The sequence below is a fragment of the Plectropomus leopardus genome, chromosome 3 (genome assembly GCF_008729295.1).
Source record: "Plectropomus leopardus isolate mb chromosome 3, YSFRI_Pleo_2.0, whole genome shotgun sequence".
Classification (NCBI taxonomy): Eukaryota; Metazoa; Chordata; class Actinopteri; order Perciformes; family Serranidae; genus Plectropomus; species Plectropomus leopardus.
Window position 1 is genome coordinate 37,228,425 of NC_056465.1, and position 20,803 is coordinate 37,249,227.

A 20,803-nucleotide genomic window follows, 5' to 3' on the forward strand; every position below is an offset into this window, starting at 1 on the left:
GAAAAACGACCGAAAATGCAAGGCTATAGTATGGCAAAAATGTCAAAATATGACCTGTCCGCAAAACACCTGAAAACCACATAAAACCACCTTCTGAGACATGCCATAGCATAGAAAGGTCCAAAAAGGGCCCATAATACCATCATTTCCNCAAAATATGACCTGTCCGCAAAACACCTGAAAACCACATAAAACCACCTTCTGAGACATGCCATAGCATAGAAAGGTCCAAAAAGGGCCCAAAATACCATAATTTCGCATATCCATATAATGACCAACAGGCTATAGTATGGCAATAATGTCAAAATATGACCTGTCCCAAAAACAGCTGAAAACCACATTAAACAACCTAAAATAGCCTTTCAAGACTTGCACTACTACAGTGTGGGGGAAATGCAGGAAAGTGCCGAGGCCGGAATCAAACCCGTGGCTGCTGCAGTGTGGACACAGCAGCTATACATAGGGCACCCACTCTAACCACTGAGGCACCAGGCACCCACCTGTCATTTTTGACGACATACTATATTATGAGGTTTTGGGTCATTTTTGACGACATACTTGCCATCATCAAGTCATGTCAGTAATACCATAAAAACGTGATGGTCGCTTTAAAAAAGAAGTGGTATGGTAAAAATGTCATAGTAAACTACAGTATGTTGTCACTAATGACCCCAAAACTTCACAGTATAGGGCAGTGACCTTCTCTTAGGCTGCAGTCAAGTCAAGTCAAGTCAATTTTATTGATCGAGCCCATTTTCACAAAACATGGTTTGCCTCAGAGGGCTTTACAGTGTACGACATCCCTCTGCTCTTAGACACCCCCCCCTCACATCAGCCAAGGAAAAACTCCCGAAGAACCCCTGTAACGGGGAACAAAAAAAGAGGAAGAAACCTCAGGAAGAGCGGATGCACTTTTTTAGAGGATGCAGATAAAAGCCTTCAGGATCATATTCAGACCCTGCATCCTGCAGCTCGCCTCTGCAGCCTCCCATGCCCTCAGAGCAGCAGGCAGCAGCTCTGAGACATGACAGACATGTCCAGTCGGCTGCCACAGACACGAGCAGACAATGCAAACAGAGCTGTGGAGCTGCAGCAACCTCGCAAACACAGCCAGTGTAGCATTAACAGGTTGAAAGCAGCGACCCTGCAGACTGTATCACACAGAAATGAATAAGACCAAAGATAAATAACTTCAGTTTTTCGGGTTCTTTCACTGTATAATGTTGCATCATTGCATGTAGCTGTTTGAATGGCTTGTCAAACGTATGGTTGTATGTAAAAGTTTGATGTATTTCATATGTATGCACAGTTGTATTCAAATGTAAGATATATGGTGTGTATGAGCATGAATTTCTGTGTACACGTTTGTACTTACATGAACAATTTGCTATATAAATTTATATATTTATTTTTGTTTTATTACAACTTGCAAGTTCATATATAGATATTGTTCTACGTTTTGATTGAAATATTGCATTTTATTGTTCATTGTGAGCACAAATGACAATAAACTAATAATAGTATGACATTTTTACCACATTTTGGACGACATACTACAGTGGATATAAGAGGTCTGCACACCCCTGTTTAAATGCAAGTGTTGTTGGTGTAAAACAATGAGACCAAGAAAAATCCCTTCAGAACTTTTTCCACCTTTAGTGTTACCTGTAGCCTGCACAACGCAATTTAGAAACAAACTGAAATCCTTAAGGGGTATTCATTTAGTTTTTTATGGTCATTTTCCCCCCCTTTTTAAAGGATTTCGGTTTGTTTTTCAGTTGCACTGTGGAGATTATGGGTCACATTAAAAAAAAAAAAAACATACTGTAGTATGATTTATTTTTACACTATTTTAGATGGCATGTTATACTAAGTCTTTTTAAAATGCATTTTTGAGGACATACTATAACCCTTTTAGGGTTTTTTATTGACTACATACTACACTATGATTTTTCAATATTATTTCAGACAACAAACTATAGTTTTTTTTACACTGTTTTGAAAAACATACAATACCATGATTTTTTTATGCTATTATGAACAACATATTACAGTATGACGTTCTTTTAGACATTTTTTTGGATGACGAGAAGCTATACTATGATTTTAATTTTTTTTCTTTGTTTTACCATGAAGTGACAAATTAGTGTTATGTTTGATAAAGGTCTATATCTAAATAAAAATAAATAAATAAAAGAGGTCCTTAAAGTAAAATCAAAAAACAAATAAATAAAATTCATTTTAAAAAATGTTAATATAGCCCCAAGAAAATTTAAAAAATGCAAAGAATTCTTTTCCATTGTTAATTTTTCATTATGGATATTAAAAGGTTAAACTTTTTCAAACCTTTTAGGCACTGAAGATTTAATGAGTCCGTCCCACTGCTGTCCACACGGTGGTAGCACCGCACTGTGTTGTTTGCTGAATAAAAGAGGCGGGAGACGATAAAAAACGATGAGATGGGTTTTTTTACTGCTCGTTTGGGGTTTTATTGAAGAGAAAGATCTTTCTGACACCAATAAAATGTAAACTAAGGTCTGTTAGAGATCACAGTCTCACCATCATTTAAACCAGGTTGAAAAGGTTATTTTTGGTTTTATCTTTTCAGAATCAGAAAAAAATTCTATTTAGACTTTTAATTTGTGTTTAACATGTCTCATAAACCTGCTGTTACAGTTTTCACTCACCGATTCAGAGATTATAGTCGTTGTGCAATGCTGTGCTTTTACAGATTATTTGAAACTTGGAGCGACATCACTTTTCGTGCTACTTTCAGATGAAAACTCTGAACAAACTGGTGTTATTTCTTTCAAAAACGTGGAAAAAAAGGCAATGAGCACCTTTGTAAGAAATGTTCCTCAAAGTGCAAGAAATGAATACATTTAAACATTTATTTAAAAAAAACAGGCTAGAGAAAATGAAAAGGTTAACTGCATTTACAATGATCCTGATTACATATTTAAAATTATGTTACATAAATATTACTTTTTTTTTGCCTTGTTTGTTTGTTTTTACCTTCTTTTATTTTTTTACTTTTCAGTTCAGTTCAGTTCTGAACTTTTATTGTCCCTCAAGAGGAAATCTGGTCTGCAGATTGGCGCCACAAACAATTTAAAATACAATAAACACATAGCACATAGAGCATCAAAGCGGCACACAACCCGATCAACAATCAAATTTGATGTTCAAATGTCAAATAAAGTCAACAAAAGGTGTCATTAAAAGGAGCGCGCTCAGTCAACCACCGAAAACTGCATTAAAAACATGGAAATGTCGATAAAAGGAAACGATCACGGTCATTTACAACCATTGAAAGTGCCACAGAAACTGTGCACTAAGAATTCTGCAATTTCAGTGGGTTAAATTCTTGTACTTTTTTACTAATTTCTTGCTAATTTCTCAGTCATTTTTTTTCTGGCACTGTTCATTGCATTCTTCCAATGTTTTAAAAAGGAATTAAGCCAATTTTCTCAGGTGTGAAAGGGTTAATGTTGTCATTGAGCCTTTGTTTACTGTAGATCGACATTTCCTGTTCCTTATTTAAACACTTCCTGTTTTGTGAAGATGAGGCTGGAAGAGGGGAAGTGATGCTGCGTCCTACGTGAGGCCGAACTTTGTCTTCTAGCAAACTAGTTGGTTCAAAGTGAAATCATCGCTGCGCTGGCCGGCCGCACTCGAAGGTAGGCTCAAACTGCACCCAGTTGTTGATATGAAAAGGGACAGAAATATTCATGTGGAGAATGAACGAAACTTACAGTTTACAGCCACACTGAGGACGAGTGGAGGTTTGAGCTAAATGCTAATGCAGACAATAACAATACTAACATCCGACTGTAAGGAAGTATAATGTTTGAAACCTTCACGCATGCTTATATTTGCTAATTAGCACTTTTACAACTTTTTTCCTGCCGGGAAGATGGCCGTTCACTAAAACTGGTCTGTCTCTGCAGTAGAGAGCTCACCACAAAGACTTTATTTAAATAATTCAAAAATAAATCATTTTATCAAACAATTATGATTTGACGGATGAGCTGTGCTGCAATAATTTCTGGTGATCATTGGTTCGAAATAGTGTTCAAATACAAGTCTACATCTCCTTCTGGTGTTAACTCTTTGAAACCTGAAAAAATATTAACTTTCTTTTAAAAACATGGGAAGAAGTGAAAGAGCAGTGAAGAAAAAAAATGGTCAAAAACTTATCAAGAAATTAGCAAAAAGTACCAAAAAATCCCCTGAAAATTAAAAAAAACATGAAAGAAAGAAAAACAAAGAGAAAAAAACAAAAAGAAAGAAAAAACAGACTTGGAAAAAAAACTTCCATAAATTTTAATTCAATAACATAATTTTAAATATGTAATTCTGGTAATTCCAAGTTTTTTTCTGGCTCTTGTCTTTTTTGCTCTTGTATTTTTTTTTTTTTTTTTTTAAAGAAATCAAACCACTTTGCAGATTGTTGAAAGGTTTAAACGCTTGTTAAAGACGTCTGAAACCAGCAAGAAAGAAATGAAGCTGATCCAGGTTTCAAAGGGTTAACGTGATATGTATCTCGATGCATCATTTGGATGATATCTGGATTTTGCATGTTTGCCATTTTGGCCCTTCAGCCTTTTTATGCTGTTTTTGTTTGTTTGTTTCGTTTTTAGTTGATGTAAGATGAGCGAGTCCAGCACTGAGTCGCCCCCTGACATTGAAACGTGGACCAAAGAGGACGTCCAACACTGGCTGCTGACAGAGGTCAAAGTCGATCAGAGTTGCGCCGACACGTTCATGAAGGAGGACGTGTCTGGACGATATCTGGTTGACTTTGAGAAGAGAGAACTATTAGGCATAGGAATAAAACACGGCCCTGCGGTCAAAATCACATCTCATCTAAAAAGACTCAAAGAGGGATCTCAGTTTGAGCCACAGTCCCCAGCGGACGTGGAAAGCTGGACAAAGGAGGAGGTGGCCCGGTGGTTACTGCAGAGCGTGAAGGTGGACGATAAAAAAGCAGAACGGTTCAAAGAGGAAGATGTGTCCGGAGATTGTCTCGTTTGCTTCGACAAGCAGGATTTTCTGGATCTGGAGCTGAAAAAGGGCCCCGCTGTCAAGATCATGAAAGAGCTCGACCGACTGAAAAAGGAAGAGTCGCCGCCGCAGCCCGTCAGCCGCCCCTTCAGATGGTCCCTAAGGGCCAAAAATAAGCAAGAAAGCAAGAAGATCAAAGCGCAGCTGCAGGAGACAAAGTGGAGAGAAACTGCCGAGGTAAAACTTCAGTGCAATTTGTTCAACTCTCTGTTGTTATATTTATATTTCACGTGAAAGAATAAAAATGATTGTCCAGAATCATCTGCGCCCCAGGGCACCATGTCCTGTGGCCGCAGGTTTGATACCTGCGGCCACAGGACATGGTGTCAGATTCATATACATATATATATAATTAATTGAAATTAATGCATTAATCACATTTTGCTGTGAAAGTATTTTTAAAAATTCATTTCACATTTATAAGCACAAATTTCACCCTTTCATGAAGCCGTGCAGCTCCTGCATTGTCAACAGCAATACACTATGACTGGAAATATTTCAAAATAAAATGCCTTGTGTCAACAACTGATGTGAAAAGTCAATATAATCATAAAAACACGATGTTCACTGTCTGTTTCTGCTGACAACCACACGCAGCACGCGGGAAACGTTTCTCTCGCTGTGCTGCAGCTGACAGGAAGCTGAGACGCTCCTGAGCCGCTAACACGGCGCCGCTGCTACATGCTTTGAGTTGAGAAGATATTTCAGAGCCTCTTCAGACATTTCCTGCCAAATTTGTGATGATCGGTGTAACGGTGATGGAGTTAGCTCTATTTATGGACCCCGCCACGCCCCCTCTAAAATTAATTGATCAATATCTTCAAAACACAATGAGATATCAACAAGCTTTTAATAACATCTGAAAAGCTTCGTCCAATGATGATCCACAGAACGTTTTGTTCCAAACTGAGTCAACGGTTCAGGAGGAGATGCCAAAAAAAGTTTTTCCAAACATTCAGAAAATGTTACCTTGGTCTCTCAGTGGCAGGAGTGTGTTTTTCATTTTTTTCATCTCTAATTTTTAGGGCCTTAATTTTAGTGCCCGCATCCGGCCAGCTGGTGTTATATTTATGGGCAGCACTTGCACACAGCCTCCAATCACTGGTGTGAACTTCACTCTGGCAATCTTTTCAATCCAGGTCAGACTTTAATATTTTATTTTCTAATTTTGAATCTCTTTTGCAGAGTCCTGCCCCGCTGATCAAAACCACCTTGGATAAACTTTCTACAGATGATCGCAGGTCTTTTTATTTCCAGCTAAGATATTACACCGAGTCGGGGTGCAAACCCATTCCTTGGGGCAAACTGGAAGGTAAGGACACCACTGACGTCGCTACGCTGGTGACTGACCACTATGGACATGATGAGGCTTTACACATCACAAAGAAAATCCTCCAAAGAATGAGTCAGCGTCAGCTTGTTTCACAGCTGGACGGAAACACGGGTAAGAAAATGACTGTACATGCAGCTGAGTGATGATTCACTGCAGCAAAGCCTTCAGATTCCTCCTGTCTGATCCGGATATTACTTTTCAAACAGCAGTTTGTTCATAAACGTATTAATTTATTCATACAGATCAAGAGAAGCTCCGTTACAAATGCTGTGACGAAGAGGAGGACACGGAGGACACAGTGAAGTCCGACTCATCCTCCTGTTCCAGATGTAAACACAAGAAAACGCAGGAGAGAAATTCTTTTAGCTTCAACATGAATGTCAAAATGACTTTGCCGTGCTGCAAATAACCAGATTTAATGTGGCGGCTGGACATTAAAAAAAGGCTAAACATTTATTTAACTGATTTTTAACTCACTGATGTTTTTTGGCACCAAAATCTCTCCGAGTCAGTCCCACCGCTGTCCATGTGGTTGCTGTTTTGCACAATTTTGTTGTTTGCTGACTGAAAGAGAAGAGGAAGATAAGATTTAGTTTTTTTACTTAGCCGTTTGGGGTGACATCTTTCCCAAAATGTCCTGAAAATGCAAATGTAAGGTGAGCTAAATTAATGCAAATAAATGCTATCAAGTTGCTTTCACCATGGTTTAAAACAAGATTGAAACTTTTTGTTCTCCATCGTTTTAACTCTTTAAAACCTGGGTTGACATCAGTTTTCTTGTGCTGGGTTCAGATGCCTTTCACAAGTATTTAAATATTTGAATCCTCGCCAAATTACTTAATTTATTTCAAACCAGTTTTACTAGTAACTAGTACTATGCTGCGCTTTATTATTATTAATAAGCTTTAGTTCACAGTGAATCATCATTTTCTGTTCCTCATCAAAACAAATGACATTTCCTGTTTTGTTGTGTTGAGGGACTTCAAGATAAGGGAAGTGATTCTGCCTCCTGAGGGGCCGGAGCCGTACGGGCCTTTCCCGAACTTTCCGCTATACGCCCTCTCCGTTCCTGACGATCACCTCTGTCTGTCCAAAACTCATAATTGTCCTTTTTTTGCTGGTGGGCGGTGGCAGCTGACGTGATGAAAATGTCAGTTCGGAGCCAAAACTCCGTCTTTTCTTGCACCCAACAACACAACAAGACGACATTTTAAGCCTCCTATGTAGCTTACAAATCTGTGGATGATTCTTGATAATATTTGATATTTATGATCAGGACGTATGTTGGTTTAAAAAATAACTCAGTTAAAGTATAAAATTACACTAATGTATAATATTTTTCTGTAAAAATACACAAAAAATATTATGTACAAAACTCAGTGCTGCTGCTAATGACTGACATATCCCAGGATGTGGTGATAAAAAATGCCTGATTTTGAAAGGTGCATTTTGTGCGCAGAGCAATACAAGTTTGTGTGATATCAAAGTTGGCTCTAAAGGGTTAATGTTAAGTAACTAAAGCTTTAAAAGTCAATTTAGTGATGGAAAAAGTGCATCATATCTCCCAGAGAGTGGCGTAAAAGTATAAAGTCGCATAAAATGCAAATACTCAAGTTAATTACCTCAAAACTGTGCTGAGGAACAGAAGCTGAGTGAACGTACTTTCCCGTTACATCACAGCAAACGTGAGACTGGTGTGTGCTGGCTGCTCTGCATCCCTGAGAGAAACGAAATCACCAAACAGTCAGATGGGCAACGTGCAAGTGCAGTAATATCACTCGTGTGTGCTTCAGACTGATGTTACACTGGCTAATTTTAAAAATTAAAAATGCATAGGGATTGGTACAGTTAAGACTTGACAGTAACTTTAAAATGAATAATAAAAACTTACCTCAGAGGCAGAAAATGCTCTCCTTCCACATTTGATCACAAAGCCAGAACTTTGTATGATTTTTAAGTTGACTATGATCTGCATTTTCCGCACATTTCAGACGCCTTTCACAATTATTTAAACCTCTGAACCCTGAACAAACATGGGAAAAACTCAGTGAGCAATTTGGCGAGGAATGTTTGGCAAAACGCAAGAAATTAGTAGATTTACAAAGTGGGTTTTTTTTTTTAAAAAAAAAAAAAAGCTAGGTGAAAAGGTCAAGAGAACTGTATTGCTTATTATCATAAAATGTTTACAATTATTTTACAGAATTATCAGACAATTAATTTTAATTTAATTTTAATTACAGAATTATGTTTATTTCCAGATCATTTTTCTTTCTTTTTTGGTAAAAAAAAAAATCAAATCCTGTTTTTTGTAGTTTTTTTGTTTACAAATTTTCAGGTACTTTTCTTGTTCATTTCTTCCCAGGTTACTCATTGCCTTCTCCCCGTGTTTTTGAAAGAAATCCAACCATTTTGCCCAGATTTCAAAGGGTTAAACGTGCATAAAAACTCGTCAAACTGCTGATCCTCATCTAAAGTTACGACTCATATTTCCATATGTGCAGCGATCTTTATTATGACAAAAATATGAAAACTAATGTACAGAGCAGCATCGGTGCGTATCTTTAAATATGACTTAACTCGGTGTTCACAGAGCTCGTCACGACAGCGGCGGGTAAATATGAGTCTCTCAGTGAGTGTGAGCCGGCGACGAACAGATGAATGTGTGTTGGGTTTCAGGGGAGCAACTTGTGGAGATCCAGCTTCGGGGGTTTTCGACCAACACGCAGTCCGAGCCAACGTTGGACTCGCCGCGGCCCGGCGGCGCCCCCCTCAGCCGGGAGAAGGACACCGAGCGACCGTCAGCCCACATCCAGCGACCCGGACCTCCAGACAGACCTGAGACACATCGAGAAGAGTCCCATCGTTCACGTGCTGCCTCATAACAAATCTTAAGAACCATAATTTGGAATTTGGGAAGTAATTTGAACACTAAAATAATAATAAATAATAAATAATAAATAATAAATAATAAAAACTTTAAAAAACAACTAAAAATAATAACATAATAATTATAATAATTTAATATAATAACTAGAAAAAAATCATTGTCAGAAAAAAATACGTATAAAAACATTATAAATCATCACCAATCAATCAAGTTGTGTGTCACCATAAAATCAGACCAAACATGCCGGCTTGAAAAGGTGCGTTATCACATTGGTTTTGAAGGTTAAAAAGGTGTCAATATTGCAGAGGGTTAACCCTTTAACACCTGAATCAACATCAGGTTTCTTGTGATCTGCATTTAGAGACCATTCCATTTAGAAGCCATTTCTTGTTTAGCTGCTCTTTACCCTTTTTCCACGTTTTTGAAAAAGAAAATAAGGCCGATTTGCTACAGTGTCAAAGGGTTAAGTGCACGTTTTGGATGCATCTCTCAAAGAAGGAAAAAAAGAGCCACTTACCGATCCAAAACGGCTTCCTCCCTGCAAACTTCCACAGCCAGGTCATGTCTCTCCTGGAGCGCACGCTGGTCAGGCTGCTGTTAAAGCTGAAAATGTTGAAGGAATCACAGTCAGACACATCGAAAGCTGCGTTCACACAAACAAATACAACTTTAGCAAACTCAGGTTTAGACTTCAGCTTATAATAAACTTCTGTGGCAGATTAAACTGATTTCTGCCCCTCTGATGACGAAAAGTTTGGTTCAGACTTTCAGGTGTAAAAAAACTATAAAAAATGAGCCGTCATATGAAGAAAAAATGGCCAAATTCAGAAAATCTGCAGCTCTCCAAAATCTGGCAGGAAAGTCATTTCCATCGCTTCTATGGACTTCAGTTTTTGAGCCACAGTGAAGGCCAAAATGAGTCCTGAGACAGTGAGGCTTCTTTAGACTTGTTTTTAACAGAGAAGATTTCTGAAAAAGCTGCGCCTCCTTCTGGCCTGTTAACCCCTTGAAACCTGAACAAACTGGTTTGATTTCTCTCCAACGTGAAGAAAAGGACATAAGCAACTAAGAATCTGCCCACAAATTAGCAAGAAATTAATAAAAAGCAACAAGAAAGTTTCCTGAAAATAAACAAAAAAGTAAAAGTATTAAAATAAGTGCTGAAAATAAAAAATACATGTATATATTTATACAGTTTTCCACAACATGACTTTAATTCTAAAATTATAGTAATTATAAATAAAGTGGATGTTTTTTCTCTAGCTTTTTGTAATGCTCAATAACTTGTGATTTGTGTGTGTGTGTTATTCACAGCAGCGAGCAGGTCCTCTCGGCGCTGGCCCAGCTGGCCACAGACGAGCCCACGATGTAACAGCGTCTCCTGTAGTGAGTCCAGCCGTCGGGACAGGAGCTGCTCACCGACTTCCCCGTCTGACGAGACAAAGAGAGAAAAATCGCAACAAAATCAAGATTTTAAAGGTCCAAACCTCTCCGTCATCAACTCAATCACAACCAGCTGGGACAACTTCATATTTGTATTTGCTTTGTATTTTTACCAAGAGGACAATTAAGTTTTAATCTATAAAAATTCATCAGAATTTATTTTCAAATTAAATGTGAACCTGTAAAGTAACTAAAATTATTAATAAATGCAGTGAAGAAAGCACAGGTGCATCTCCAAAAAATAGAATATTGTGGAAAAAGTTCAAGAATTTCCATCAGTTATTTAGGAAAGTGAAATTTTAATATATTCTAGACTCATTACATAAAGCACTTTTCTGCTTTAATTTTAATCATTATTTAGATGTGAGTAAATGTATTTTCTTTTTTTGGAAAGTCAGGTCTTGAGGGTCGATTATTGTAGATTTAGTTCACGTTATAATAGAAAACGTGTGTGTGTGTGTGTGTGTGTGTGTACCTTGCGCTGGCGTAGCTCCGGGTGTTGTCGGGGTTCGGGATGATCCATCTGAGGAGGATCTCCGACTGCAAAGTCCTGCAGGAGGCGACTGTGAGGCGGCGAGCTCCACCCGGCATCACCCGGCTTCAGCTCCTCCAGCCGGAGAGGAGTCAGACTGTGGAACTGAGGGAGGACCAGGCAGACATCAGACCGTGTGTGTGTGTGTGTGTGTGTGTGTGTGTGTGTGTGTGTGTGTGTGTGTGTGTGTGTGTGTGTGTGTGTGTAACCTGACACTGAGTCTTACCGTCCACACTCTCTCCTCAGCCCTCCTCTCTCCTGACAGATGGACCTGAAAAGCAGCTCAAAGGTCAAACACTAAAATATCGGCATTTTACAGAAGATTCACATTTAAACTAAATAACTAATTAAGTACATTTAACTCCTGAAACCCTCCACGCGTGTGCAGCGCGTGACGGCAACCTTGGCGATCTGCAGCGTGTTTCACGCCCGCTGTGTTCACGCTGACGCCGCTGCAGCTGTGACGCCTCTGCAGAGCTCCTGAGTTCAACAGTTACAACACGATCCTGTAAGAGGTACGTTTCTGTAACTTTTGGACAGTTTCGCACTTATTTTGAGCTGTCTTCAGTTTCTCATTGATTTCTCTCTCTGTTTTTGCGAGGTATCAAAACTACTTTGTTCAGGTTTCAAAGGGTTAAATCAGCTGGTGGATAATTCAGCTCTCAGTAAAAACCTCCTGAACGTCTGAATATTAAGGTAAAAAAAAAAAACGCCCATTGCTTAACGGGGTCGGTGAAACGTTTGTTTCAGATCTTTTCTGGAGGGAAAGGAAATAACCAACTTGGCAAGAAAAGTTCCACAAATTGCAAGAAATTTGTAAATGATGACAAAGCAATTACCAGAAAATTAGCTTTGAAAAAAACACTCACCTTTAATCCTCCATGTCTGACCCGGTGTCCAGTGCTCCCGGTGCTCCCGGTGCTCCCGGTGCTCCCGGTGCCGGCCCCTGGCAGCAGCCTGCTGTGCTGGCGGACGTGGCTGTAGCTGCCGGGGGCCGCCTGGTCCTGTGGTTCCCCCTCTGCGTAGTCCAGGTAGTGCCGGCGGTTGGGGACGTCCCCTCGCGGCGGGTGAGGCTGGTTCTCCCACAGCAGCTCCGCCTCGATGTCGGTGACGGGGTCCTCGTCCTCCTCCGGCCTGGGAGGGTCAGGGAGGCGAGGAGGAGGAGGAGGAGGAGGAGGAGGAGGTGGGAGCCGCTTCTCATCGTCCTCCACCCTCAGGTCGTCTGGATCGCACCTTCCTGAGAGAAAAAAGTTAGAAAAAGGAGACAAAGAAATGCTGTAAATAGAAATATATCTAATTAAAAAAAGTCTGATGATAATGTCGTACCTCCTCTGGGGTCGACGATCTCGACCGTAGCGGACGTCCTCTGTCCCAGAACAGCGTTTTTGGGATTCTTCAGTGTGACAGTGAAGGTCTCGTGGTTTTCCTCCAGACCGTCGTCTGTCAGGTAAATGTTCCAGGTTTTCACTCCGACTCCTAAACAGGAAACACGAGGGACAGGAATTAGCGCCTCGCCGCCGTTCAGATCTTAACCCTCGAGTAACCACAGCTGCTGAATTTATCCAAAATACTCAATGTTGTGGATGTTTCTGAGAGCAGTGCTCTCTGGGACTTGTAGTTGACTCCTCTCCTACAGTCAGAATGACTTTTGGATCTTTGCTTTTTGTTAGTGAAGGAAAGTGTCTTCGTTCAATAAAGTCAGACCTGGGTCAAACTGGATCAGGCCGGCTGAGCTGTGAGTGAAATCTCTGCCGGGTTTGGCCGATCCTTCCTCCACCTGCGCAAACCAAACACACACAAACCGAGCGCCAACTTATTCACCGAACACGTTCAATCTTATTTTAAAGTCTCAGAGTCTGACGCCGCTGCAGGAGGACGGACCTGGATGGCGACGTACGCCGGGTCGACGCTCCTCCCGCTGCGTTGGATCTGGATCTGAAGGGTCCCCGCCGTCTCACAGGTTCTGTAGCAGGTCGCCGACAGCTCCACCCGAGACCAGGACAGCTCGAGTCTGCAGGAGACACGCAGCTGAATCCTCCGAACCGCTCACACTGTCTCCTTTCAATTACTGTTCAACCATCCAATCTTTCACCAAAAATCAAAGATTAGGAAATGCAGATTTATCAGATTTCTTCTGTCTTTAATTATCGACTCAAGACCCCTCAGATCAACTTGGAGACCTTTTAGAGGGGCCCGGCCCCCAGGTTGGGAGCCACTGGACTAAACTACCTTGCAGTATAAAAACTTGTTAAGATGAGCTCCACCTGCACCAAAATGAAAAAGTAAAAAGTAATTTAATGTTTATATTCTAATGTTTTAATAATTTCTTTTCCACACCGAGCTTCTTTTGTTTAACTCACTGAAATCTGAGCAAGTTGTCTTGATTTGTTCCAAAAACATGGGAAGAAGGTGATGAGCAATTTGAGAGAAAATCACCCAAAAATTAGCATGAAATTAGAAAAAAATTACAATAAAAATTATGAAAATTTGCAAAAAAAAAAGTAGAAAAAAGGAGATGACTTGAGGAAAAAAGCTTAACAATAACAATTCTGCAACAATTTTTAATATATAATTATGATAATTACTAATTACTAATTTTAGGGGCATCTTTCCCACTATTATTTGTAACGATTTCCTAAATCCATTATTTTTTTTCTGCGATTTGTTGATATTTCTTATCAAATTGTTCACTGTGCAGAAAAACAGTCGAACTCTCTGAGGTGACTCTCACCCCTTAAAGGAGCAAAATGGTTTAGTCCGCCCCTCGCTGGGATTTGTCTCTACAGGTGCAGCTCAAAAAATTTAAATATCGTGAAAAAGTTTAATTTTCTTTGTAATTTAATTCAAAAAGGTAAACTTTTATATATTGTATATTCATTTTACTCTTTTTTAAAACATTTTTCCAGCTTTAAAGCCACATTATTAAAATTAAAATATAAAAATGCCTCAAAAACATTTGGGTTTTGTCTTATTAGTGGCAATAGCCTGGTTTCCTGTGCTGTCGTCAGTCGGATCATTCCTCCTACAAACCCACATTTCGGGCAGCAGGCTGTTTCCCGCCGGGTCCGTGAGGCGGAACTGGAAGCTGTCGGCCGTCACCTCCACGTCGGCCGGGAGCACGAACACCACGGCACGGCGGTCCACGTCCCGCTGGGTGAAACGTCCTCTGATGTAAGCTCCTGGCAGGACGGCAAGTTTCATCCAACTGAGCACATCGTATGTATCCGTCACTGCAGCTTTAACCCTTTGAGACCTGGATCTGCAGCTGCCTTCTTGTGCAGCGTTAAGTTTTAAAACCTTTGAGACCCGAACAAACTGCTTCAGTTTCTTTAAACGTGGGAAAAAAATCAATGAGCAAACTGAAAAATCCTTTTTCAAGTCCTAAAAAAATAAATAAGAAAATTCTTTTTTTTCCAGTTTTCTTTTTTCGTTGACCTTTTTGGCTTATTTTTTTTAAGTTACTTTTTGGTAACTTCTAACTAATTTCTTGCTCATTTTTAGGTCATTTCTTCAGTTGCTCATTGCCTTCTTCCCGTTTTTGAAAGACATCAAAGCGATTCTGGTTTCAAAGGGTTAAAGGGATAGTTCAGATTCTTGCATGAGACATTTATCCACAGTCAGTGTGTTACATACAGTGTGTGTGTGTGTGTGTGTGTGTCAGTCGGCAGGACTCCAGTTTGGAGAAGCGACGCAGAAGTTGAGTGATGTGCTGCTGCGGACGAGTCAGTGACAAAACAGATTTTAGCTGCTCAAAAAAAGTCTACAGGTTAAGCATACGCTATATTTACAGTATTTTTACCACATTAATTCTCTGTCAGAGAGCCATTTCCAGCTGACGTTAACAGTTTCAGTTCCTCATCTCGGCTCTCATCAAAGCCAAAGTCAAAGTTTTTCTGGGTCTTTTTATGAGGTCGGTATGAACTGTTTTGAAAAGGGTTTGAAAAAAGTGTGAAAACAATGAAAACGTGTCAAAAACATTAATAAGAGGCGACTTATTCAGCGCTGAGAGGATGACGAGGATCAAGTGGATCCCAGTTTCTTTTATCGTTTCTCAGCAATCAAGAAAAACTGTAAAATCTTCGCTCAGTTTCGTTTCGCTTCTCCAAACCGGCATCACGCTGACGGACATCTGCTGCACAGCTGCATCCCAAAAAAACAGAATATCCTGAAAAAGTTCATTTTTCAAAGTAATGTAATTTAAAAGGTAAACTTTCATAACTTGTATATTCATTATACTTGAATGAAAATATTTTAAGCCTTTTTTTGTTTTACTTTTGATGATTATGTCTTATAGCTCACGAGAATCAGAAATCCAGTTTCTCAGATCATTAGATTATTTCCTAAAATCATTCAAAAAGTGATTTACAGCACAGAAATGTCCAACAATGAAAGTCTCTTCATCATATCCTCAGGGTGCTTTGATAGCGGCTCTCAGATCATCTGTATTTTTGGGTTTCTAATATTTTGATTTTTTTCTCTTTTTTTTTGCATTTTTCTCACTGTCGGCCATATTAGTAAAATTAAAACAGAAAAATGCTTCAACATTCTGGTTTCTGTAATGAGTCCAGAATATACTAAAATTTCACCTTCCTAAATAACTGATGGAAAATCTTGAACTTTTTCATATTAGTTAGATTTTCTAAGATGCACCTGGACACTCATTTCATTTCACGCATTTCTTCTTAAACCACGTTTAAGAAAAATGACAAATAAATCTACCGTGTACCCTGATTCAAGGTAACCTCATAAAACTCCACTCTGACCCCAAAATATCTCTTTAAAGCAGCAGACGGCGTACCTGTGAGAGCGTTCTCCAGGTAGCCGAAGAGCGGCGGCCTGGTGATGGAGAACTCGAGCTCCTCCGTGTTGCTGTCGGGGTCGGAGGCCTGCAGGTGTTTGGAGGTGATGAAGATGCCGTAACGCCCGGCGCCCAGATCCACCACGGTGCTGGGACTCCGCCTGGTGGTCAGACTGGGAGGCGTCCTGTCCACCCGATCCACCTGAACACAGCAGGAGGACTTTCATTACAAAATGTTCAGTGCAGCAAGAATACAGCTGCATCCCCAAAAAATTAGAATATTGTGAAAAATTCAAAGATTTCCATCAGTTATTTAAGAAAGCAAAATTTTGATATATTCTAAGACTCACTACATAAACCAAATGTTCAAGCATTTTTCTGTTTTAATTTTGTGGCTTAAAGCTAGAAAGATGTGAAAAAAGAAAGTAAAAATGACTACACAACACATTAAAGTTTTGAATTAAATTACAAAGAAAATTAAACTTTTTCATGGTACTGTAATTTTTTGAGCTGCAGCTGTGGAGTCAGACAGTGTGAGTTATTCTGTTTGGGGGGGTTTTATATCAAAGAAGCAAAGTTTCACTAAATTACATTTACTGCACAGCTGCACCTAAATTCAGAGGTACTTTTTCACAAAAGACGGACAAAACTGTCCTGCTGCCTCTGCGAGACGCTCGGCAGCAGGACGTCAAACAGACAGAGGAGGAAGCGTCAGAGGCGCAGCTCTCCGTTTGGGCCGCTGGATGTCGCCGCGGTCACATGTTGGAATCAGCTGAGAGAAAAACTCAACATCACTAAACATGACGCTCACATGTGGTTTCAGTTTCTGTTTCCCTCCTCCTCTTTCTCTGAGCTTAATTAAGTTTCCCCTTTTCTCAAATTCTTAAATTATCACCATCTTTCACTGTTACTTTGAACTGTTATCATTATAATTATTGTTGTTATTTTGTTATTATTATTATTTTGTAAATGCAGAGATGATTACAAAATAATTATATTATAATAAATAACCAAAAAATTCAATAATAATTATTATTATCATTATTCCTTCACATTTTCTGACAAAACTTCGAATTTTTACAAAATATTCATAAACCTTTGAATACATATAAACAGAATGAGCTTTAACACACACAAACAAACTAAAATCTTTTCACGTTCACAGAAACACACAAAGAAACAATATACACATAGTGTACACACACACACACACACACACACACACACACACACACACACACACACACAAATAATACCAAACACATCATCCAATCACAAACAGCCTCCAGTTTCTCAAAGTCTCAGGACAGCGTGTTAGCCACCTGGCTGCCTCTCACTCTCTCTCTCTGTGTGTGTGTGTGTGTGTGTGTGTGCGTGTGTGTGTGTGTGTGTGTCCTCCTCAGAGCAGGTAGCATGCAATGGGGGGCTGTTCTTGGCTCACCTGCTGCTCTCTGCTTCAAATATTTATCTGTGTATTTCGGTGGTCCAGCTGAGAGTCGACAGCAGCTCAGCGGGAGTACAAGTACTCGAGTACTTTAATATTCCCTTTTCATGCTCCATCCTCCAACATCTCTGAGGTAAATCTCGTACTTTTTACTGCGCTACATCCCTAACCGTCGCAAAGCCGGAAAACAGAATTTTTTTGTTACATAGGACAGATATAACATGAACATCATCAGCAGCAATGTTTTTTTCTCTGACTTTTAAGAGCTACGTGGCTCTCAAGAGACAGACGTGCTACAAACGTGATGACCTGACAACCTGACAGGACATAAAGGGGTTAAAATGTGCACAACCTGAAACACCTACAGCAGGAAAATGACACCGACACACTAATGCAGCGGGACGACTCATCCAGGCACAGTAGCCCTAAAATCCTGGAAATGTCCGAAAATCTAAGAAACATCCTTAAATCCTGGAAATGTCCAAAAATCCTGGAAACATCCTTAAATCCTGGAAACATCCTAACATCTAACAATGTTCTAAAATCAAAGAAAAAATCCTAAAATCTTAGAAATGTGGTAAAAACCTGGAAACATTTCAAAATCCTTAAATCCTGACACACGCTGTCTTTTACTCTAACAAGGTTTTAAATGCAGGACTTTTACTTGTAGTGGAGTATTTTCAAAGTACTCTAACTTGAGTGAAGTATCTGATTACTTTGAGCAGACAGTCGTGTTCGTGTGACGTATTTTTTTGTGTTGCTCACCTGGATGTTGAAGACAGCAGGCTCCGCCCTCAGCTGTCCAAACTCCAGGTATCCTCTGTTGTTCCCGTCGCTCGGCAGGAAGTAGAACCTGTCGATGTCCGCCGGGCTGCCCAGGTTGTGCCGGTACGCCAGGTTCAGCTCGTCCACGTCCGTCTGCGTGAACCTCAGCGGCGGTGACAGCGGGGCTCCTCTCAGCAGCAGTCTGCCGTAACGTGGCGGCTGCGTGATGACGTAGCTCAGGTTGGCGGCGGCGGTGTCGGGGTCGGTGAGCTGCAGCCGCTCCGCAGTGATGGTTTCCGTGGAGCCGTCCTGCAGCCGGAGGCCCGCGTTGTGGTGGAGGGTCGGCGGGATGCGGTCGCCATGCTCGATGGTGAAGTGGAGGGCGCCGCTGCGGGAGGAGTCGCCGTTAGTGACGACGAAACTGTCGAGACACAAATTGATTTAGTGATCAACAGATCTGACATAAAAACCGTCATCAGAGACGGGGAGTAACGTGACAAAGGTCGTTACCATAACGTAATAACACTCAACTTACAGCCCGAGGGGCCAAATCTGGCCCCTGACAGGGCCCCTGGTGGCCCCCAACCGTTTTCTAATACACAATAAAAATAAAGTGAGACTCTGTGTGTGAGCAGGTGTGTGTGTGTCTACGGGCCCTGACACACCAGCCTGACGGCGTCCTCGTCCCTGCGGCGTCTCCTGCACTTGCTGGTCCCCTTTTTTGTTCTCGCTGATTCAGCGTGCAGATCGTACGTGCTGGTTCGGTTTGTTGAGGCGACGCAGCAGGGGGCTTTCATCAAAGCACTCGCGGCGACGAAAAGTCGACTGCTGGGTCGCCTCAGGGTGCCGTGTCTCGGCCAAAAAAAGTTGCACTCGAACACAGCAGGAAGCTGCGGCCGACAGCGGAGCAGCAGGTCGGTTCCTCGCCTGCACGAGAGGACGTAACTCTCCGGACCAGCAGGCGGCGCTCAGCTGTATGACGGATTATTTGTATTGTGAACATTTCGTTTAAACGCTGCAGTTCCAAAGTCGACATAAATACTGTTTTGTTCCTTTCTGATAATTTTTGCAAAAAAAAAAAACGTTTTAATAAATAAGAAAACAATAAAAAAGTCTCTTGATGTGCAGTTTGATTATGAAATATTTACAGTAATTAATCTCCCAACGTTCTCATGAGGAACACCGACTCCATCAATCACACACACACACACACACACAACAGTGACAACTGACAGCGCAGTGGACCTGAAAAATTTGGTCAGCGGCAGGGCTTAGGGGCAGATTGTGGTGGAAGGGGGATGAGACAGGGGACAAAAAACACACACCCACACACACACATACACACACACACACACACACACACACACACACACACACACACACACACACACACACACACACACACACACACACACACACACACACACTCTGAGGCAGGTCCTGCTGTAACATCTGGCTCTGATGTCGGCCATATTTGCCCAGGGACGGCCGTCTGTGGCCGTTGCTCTGGCCACCATCGCCGTGCCAACGCTGTTGTTATTCTTCAAGTAATGCCCATTCATCATCTGCTGTCACAGCAACACACACACACACACACACACACAAATGATGCACAGGTGTGTGTTCCTCGGACACGGCCACACCTGAGTTTGCATAACGTGTTCAGTCCTCATACAAACACACACATGTTGTAAACACACACACACACACACACACACACACACAGGTAATATTTCCAGTTTATTCTCATTAAATTACCGTCTCTTTCCTAGTAAACCTACAACTTTATTCTCATAAAATCACAATCTGCCACAAACCAGCTGCACGTGGAAAAAACCCAATGAGGACACGTCTCTCTTTACGGGACAGAAAACCTGATGATCCGATTATTCATCCCGCACCGCAGCGTTACATTTTAAATATAACATCTTTGCCGTAATGTCGGACATGTTTTGGGGATTTTTATTAACTTTTTTCAAACAATAAGCAAAATAATGTGTACGTGTATATACGTATAACTTTCTGCTAATTCCAAAACATTTCCAGGCCTGGAAAACAGCTGTTCTGATTTCAGGAACTTTTCAGGAATTCCCTGACCTGCAGAGTCTCTTGATGCAGAAAAGACAGGAAGCAGAAAAGAAAATGGACAAATGAGACGATGGACAGCTGTCAGAGAGAGGTGGACTTCACTTGTCTCTCTGGCAGTCCGTCTCTCTGTCTGTCCATCTGTCTCTCTGACATTCTGTTTGTTTGTCTCCCTCTCTGTCTTTCTCTCTGAGAACTTGTCTCTGAAAAGAAAAAGAAAAAGTCAGTCTGTCCTCTCTTTCTCTGTCCACCCGTCTCCCTCTCTCTGTCTCTCTGTCCTTCAGTCCGTCTCTGAGTCTTGGCTCTGATCTGTCCGTCTCTCTCAGAGCCAGAAATCCAGCCGGTCGGCGCAGCAGAGGTCTGGGTGACAAACTCGGGGTCTGCACACAGTCCAGGTCACCCCCCCCCCCTCGTCCTCCCCTCCTCCCCCCTCCTCCCCTCGTCCTCCC

At 41.0% G+C, this 20,803-nt stretch overlaps 2 protein-coding genes across 2 annotated transcripts in view; one reads left to right on the forward strand and one right to left on the reverse strand.

The window, feature by feature from the left end:
• The first annotated feature begins 3,579 nt into the window (after positions 1-3,579).
• LOC121941070 lies at positions 3,580-7,112 on the forward strand. Its single transcript, XM_042483785.1, has 4 exons — positions 3,580-3,680; positions 4,644-5,244; positions 6,253-6,511; positions 6,643-7,112. The coding sequence occupies exons 2-4, from the start codon at positions 4,654-4,656 to the stop codon at positions 6,807-6,809; spliced, it is 1,017 nt and encodes a 338-aa protein (XP_042339719.1). The 5' UTR covers positions 3,580-3,680; positions 4,644-4,653; the 3' UTR covers positions 6,810-7,112.
• Positions 7,113-8,861: 1,749 nt separating this feature from the next.
• The window catches only part of LOC121941340 (FRAS1-related extracellular matrix protein 1-like), a 39,870-nt gene continuing 27,928 nt past the window's right edge, over positions 8,862-20,803 (reverse strand). The window contains exons 2-13 of the mRNA XM_042484119.1: positions 18,270-18,690; positions 16,061-16,262; positions 14,297-14,441; positions 13,144-13,273; positions 12,967-13,039; positions 12,589-12,738; positions 12,132-12,499; positions 11,489-11,533; positions 11,206-11,367; positions 10,600-10,718; positions 9,805-9,890; positions 8,862-9,235 (exon numbers count right to left, since the gene is read on the reverse strand). Of these exons, the coding sequence (XP_042340053.1) occupies positions 9,027-9,235; positions 9,805-9,890; positions 10,600-10,718; positions 11,206-11,367; positions 11,489-11,533; positions 12,132-12,499; positions 12,589-12,738; positions 12,967-13,039; positions 13,144-13,273; positions 14,297-14,441; positions 16,061-16,262; positions 18,270-18,690 (2,110 nt within the window). The 3' untranslated portion in view covers positions 8,862-9,026. The remainder of the gene's footprint in view (positions 9,236-9,804; positions 9,891-10,599; positions 10,719-11,205; positions 11,368-11,488; positions 11,534-12,131; positions 12,500-12,588; positions 12,739-12,966; positions 13,040-13,143; positions 13,274-14,296; positions 14,442-16,060; positions 16,263-18,269; positions 18,691-20,803) is intronic.

Excerpts from the sequence above, each read along its gene's own strand:
- LOC121941070 (XM_042483785.1), top strand. The coding sequence starts at position 4,654 with ATGAGCGAGTCCAGCACTGAGTCGCCCCCTGACATTGAAACGTGGACC. Across the intron at positions 5,245-6,252 it reads AGTGGAGAGAAACTGCCGAG|AGTCCTGCCCCGCTGATCAA; the intron begins GTAAAACTTCAG and ends TCTCTTTTGCAG. Across the intron at positions 6,512-6,642 it reads ACAGCTGGACGGAAACACGG|ATCAAGAGAAGCTCCGTTAC; the intron begins GTAAGAAAATGA and ends TTATTCATACAG.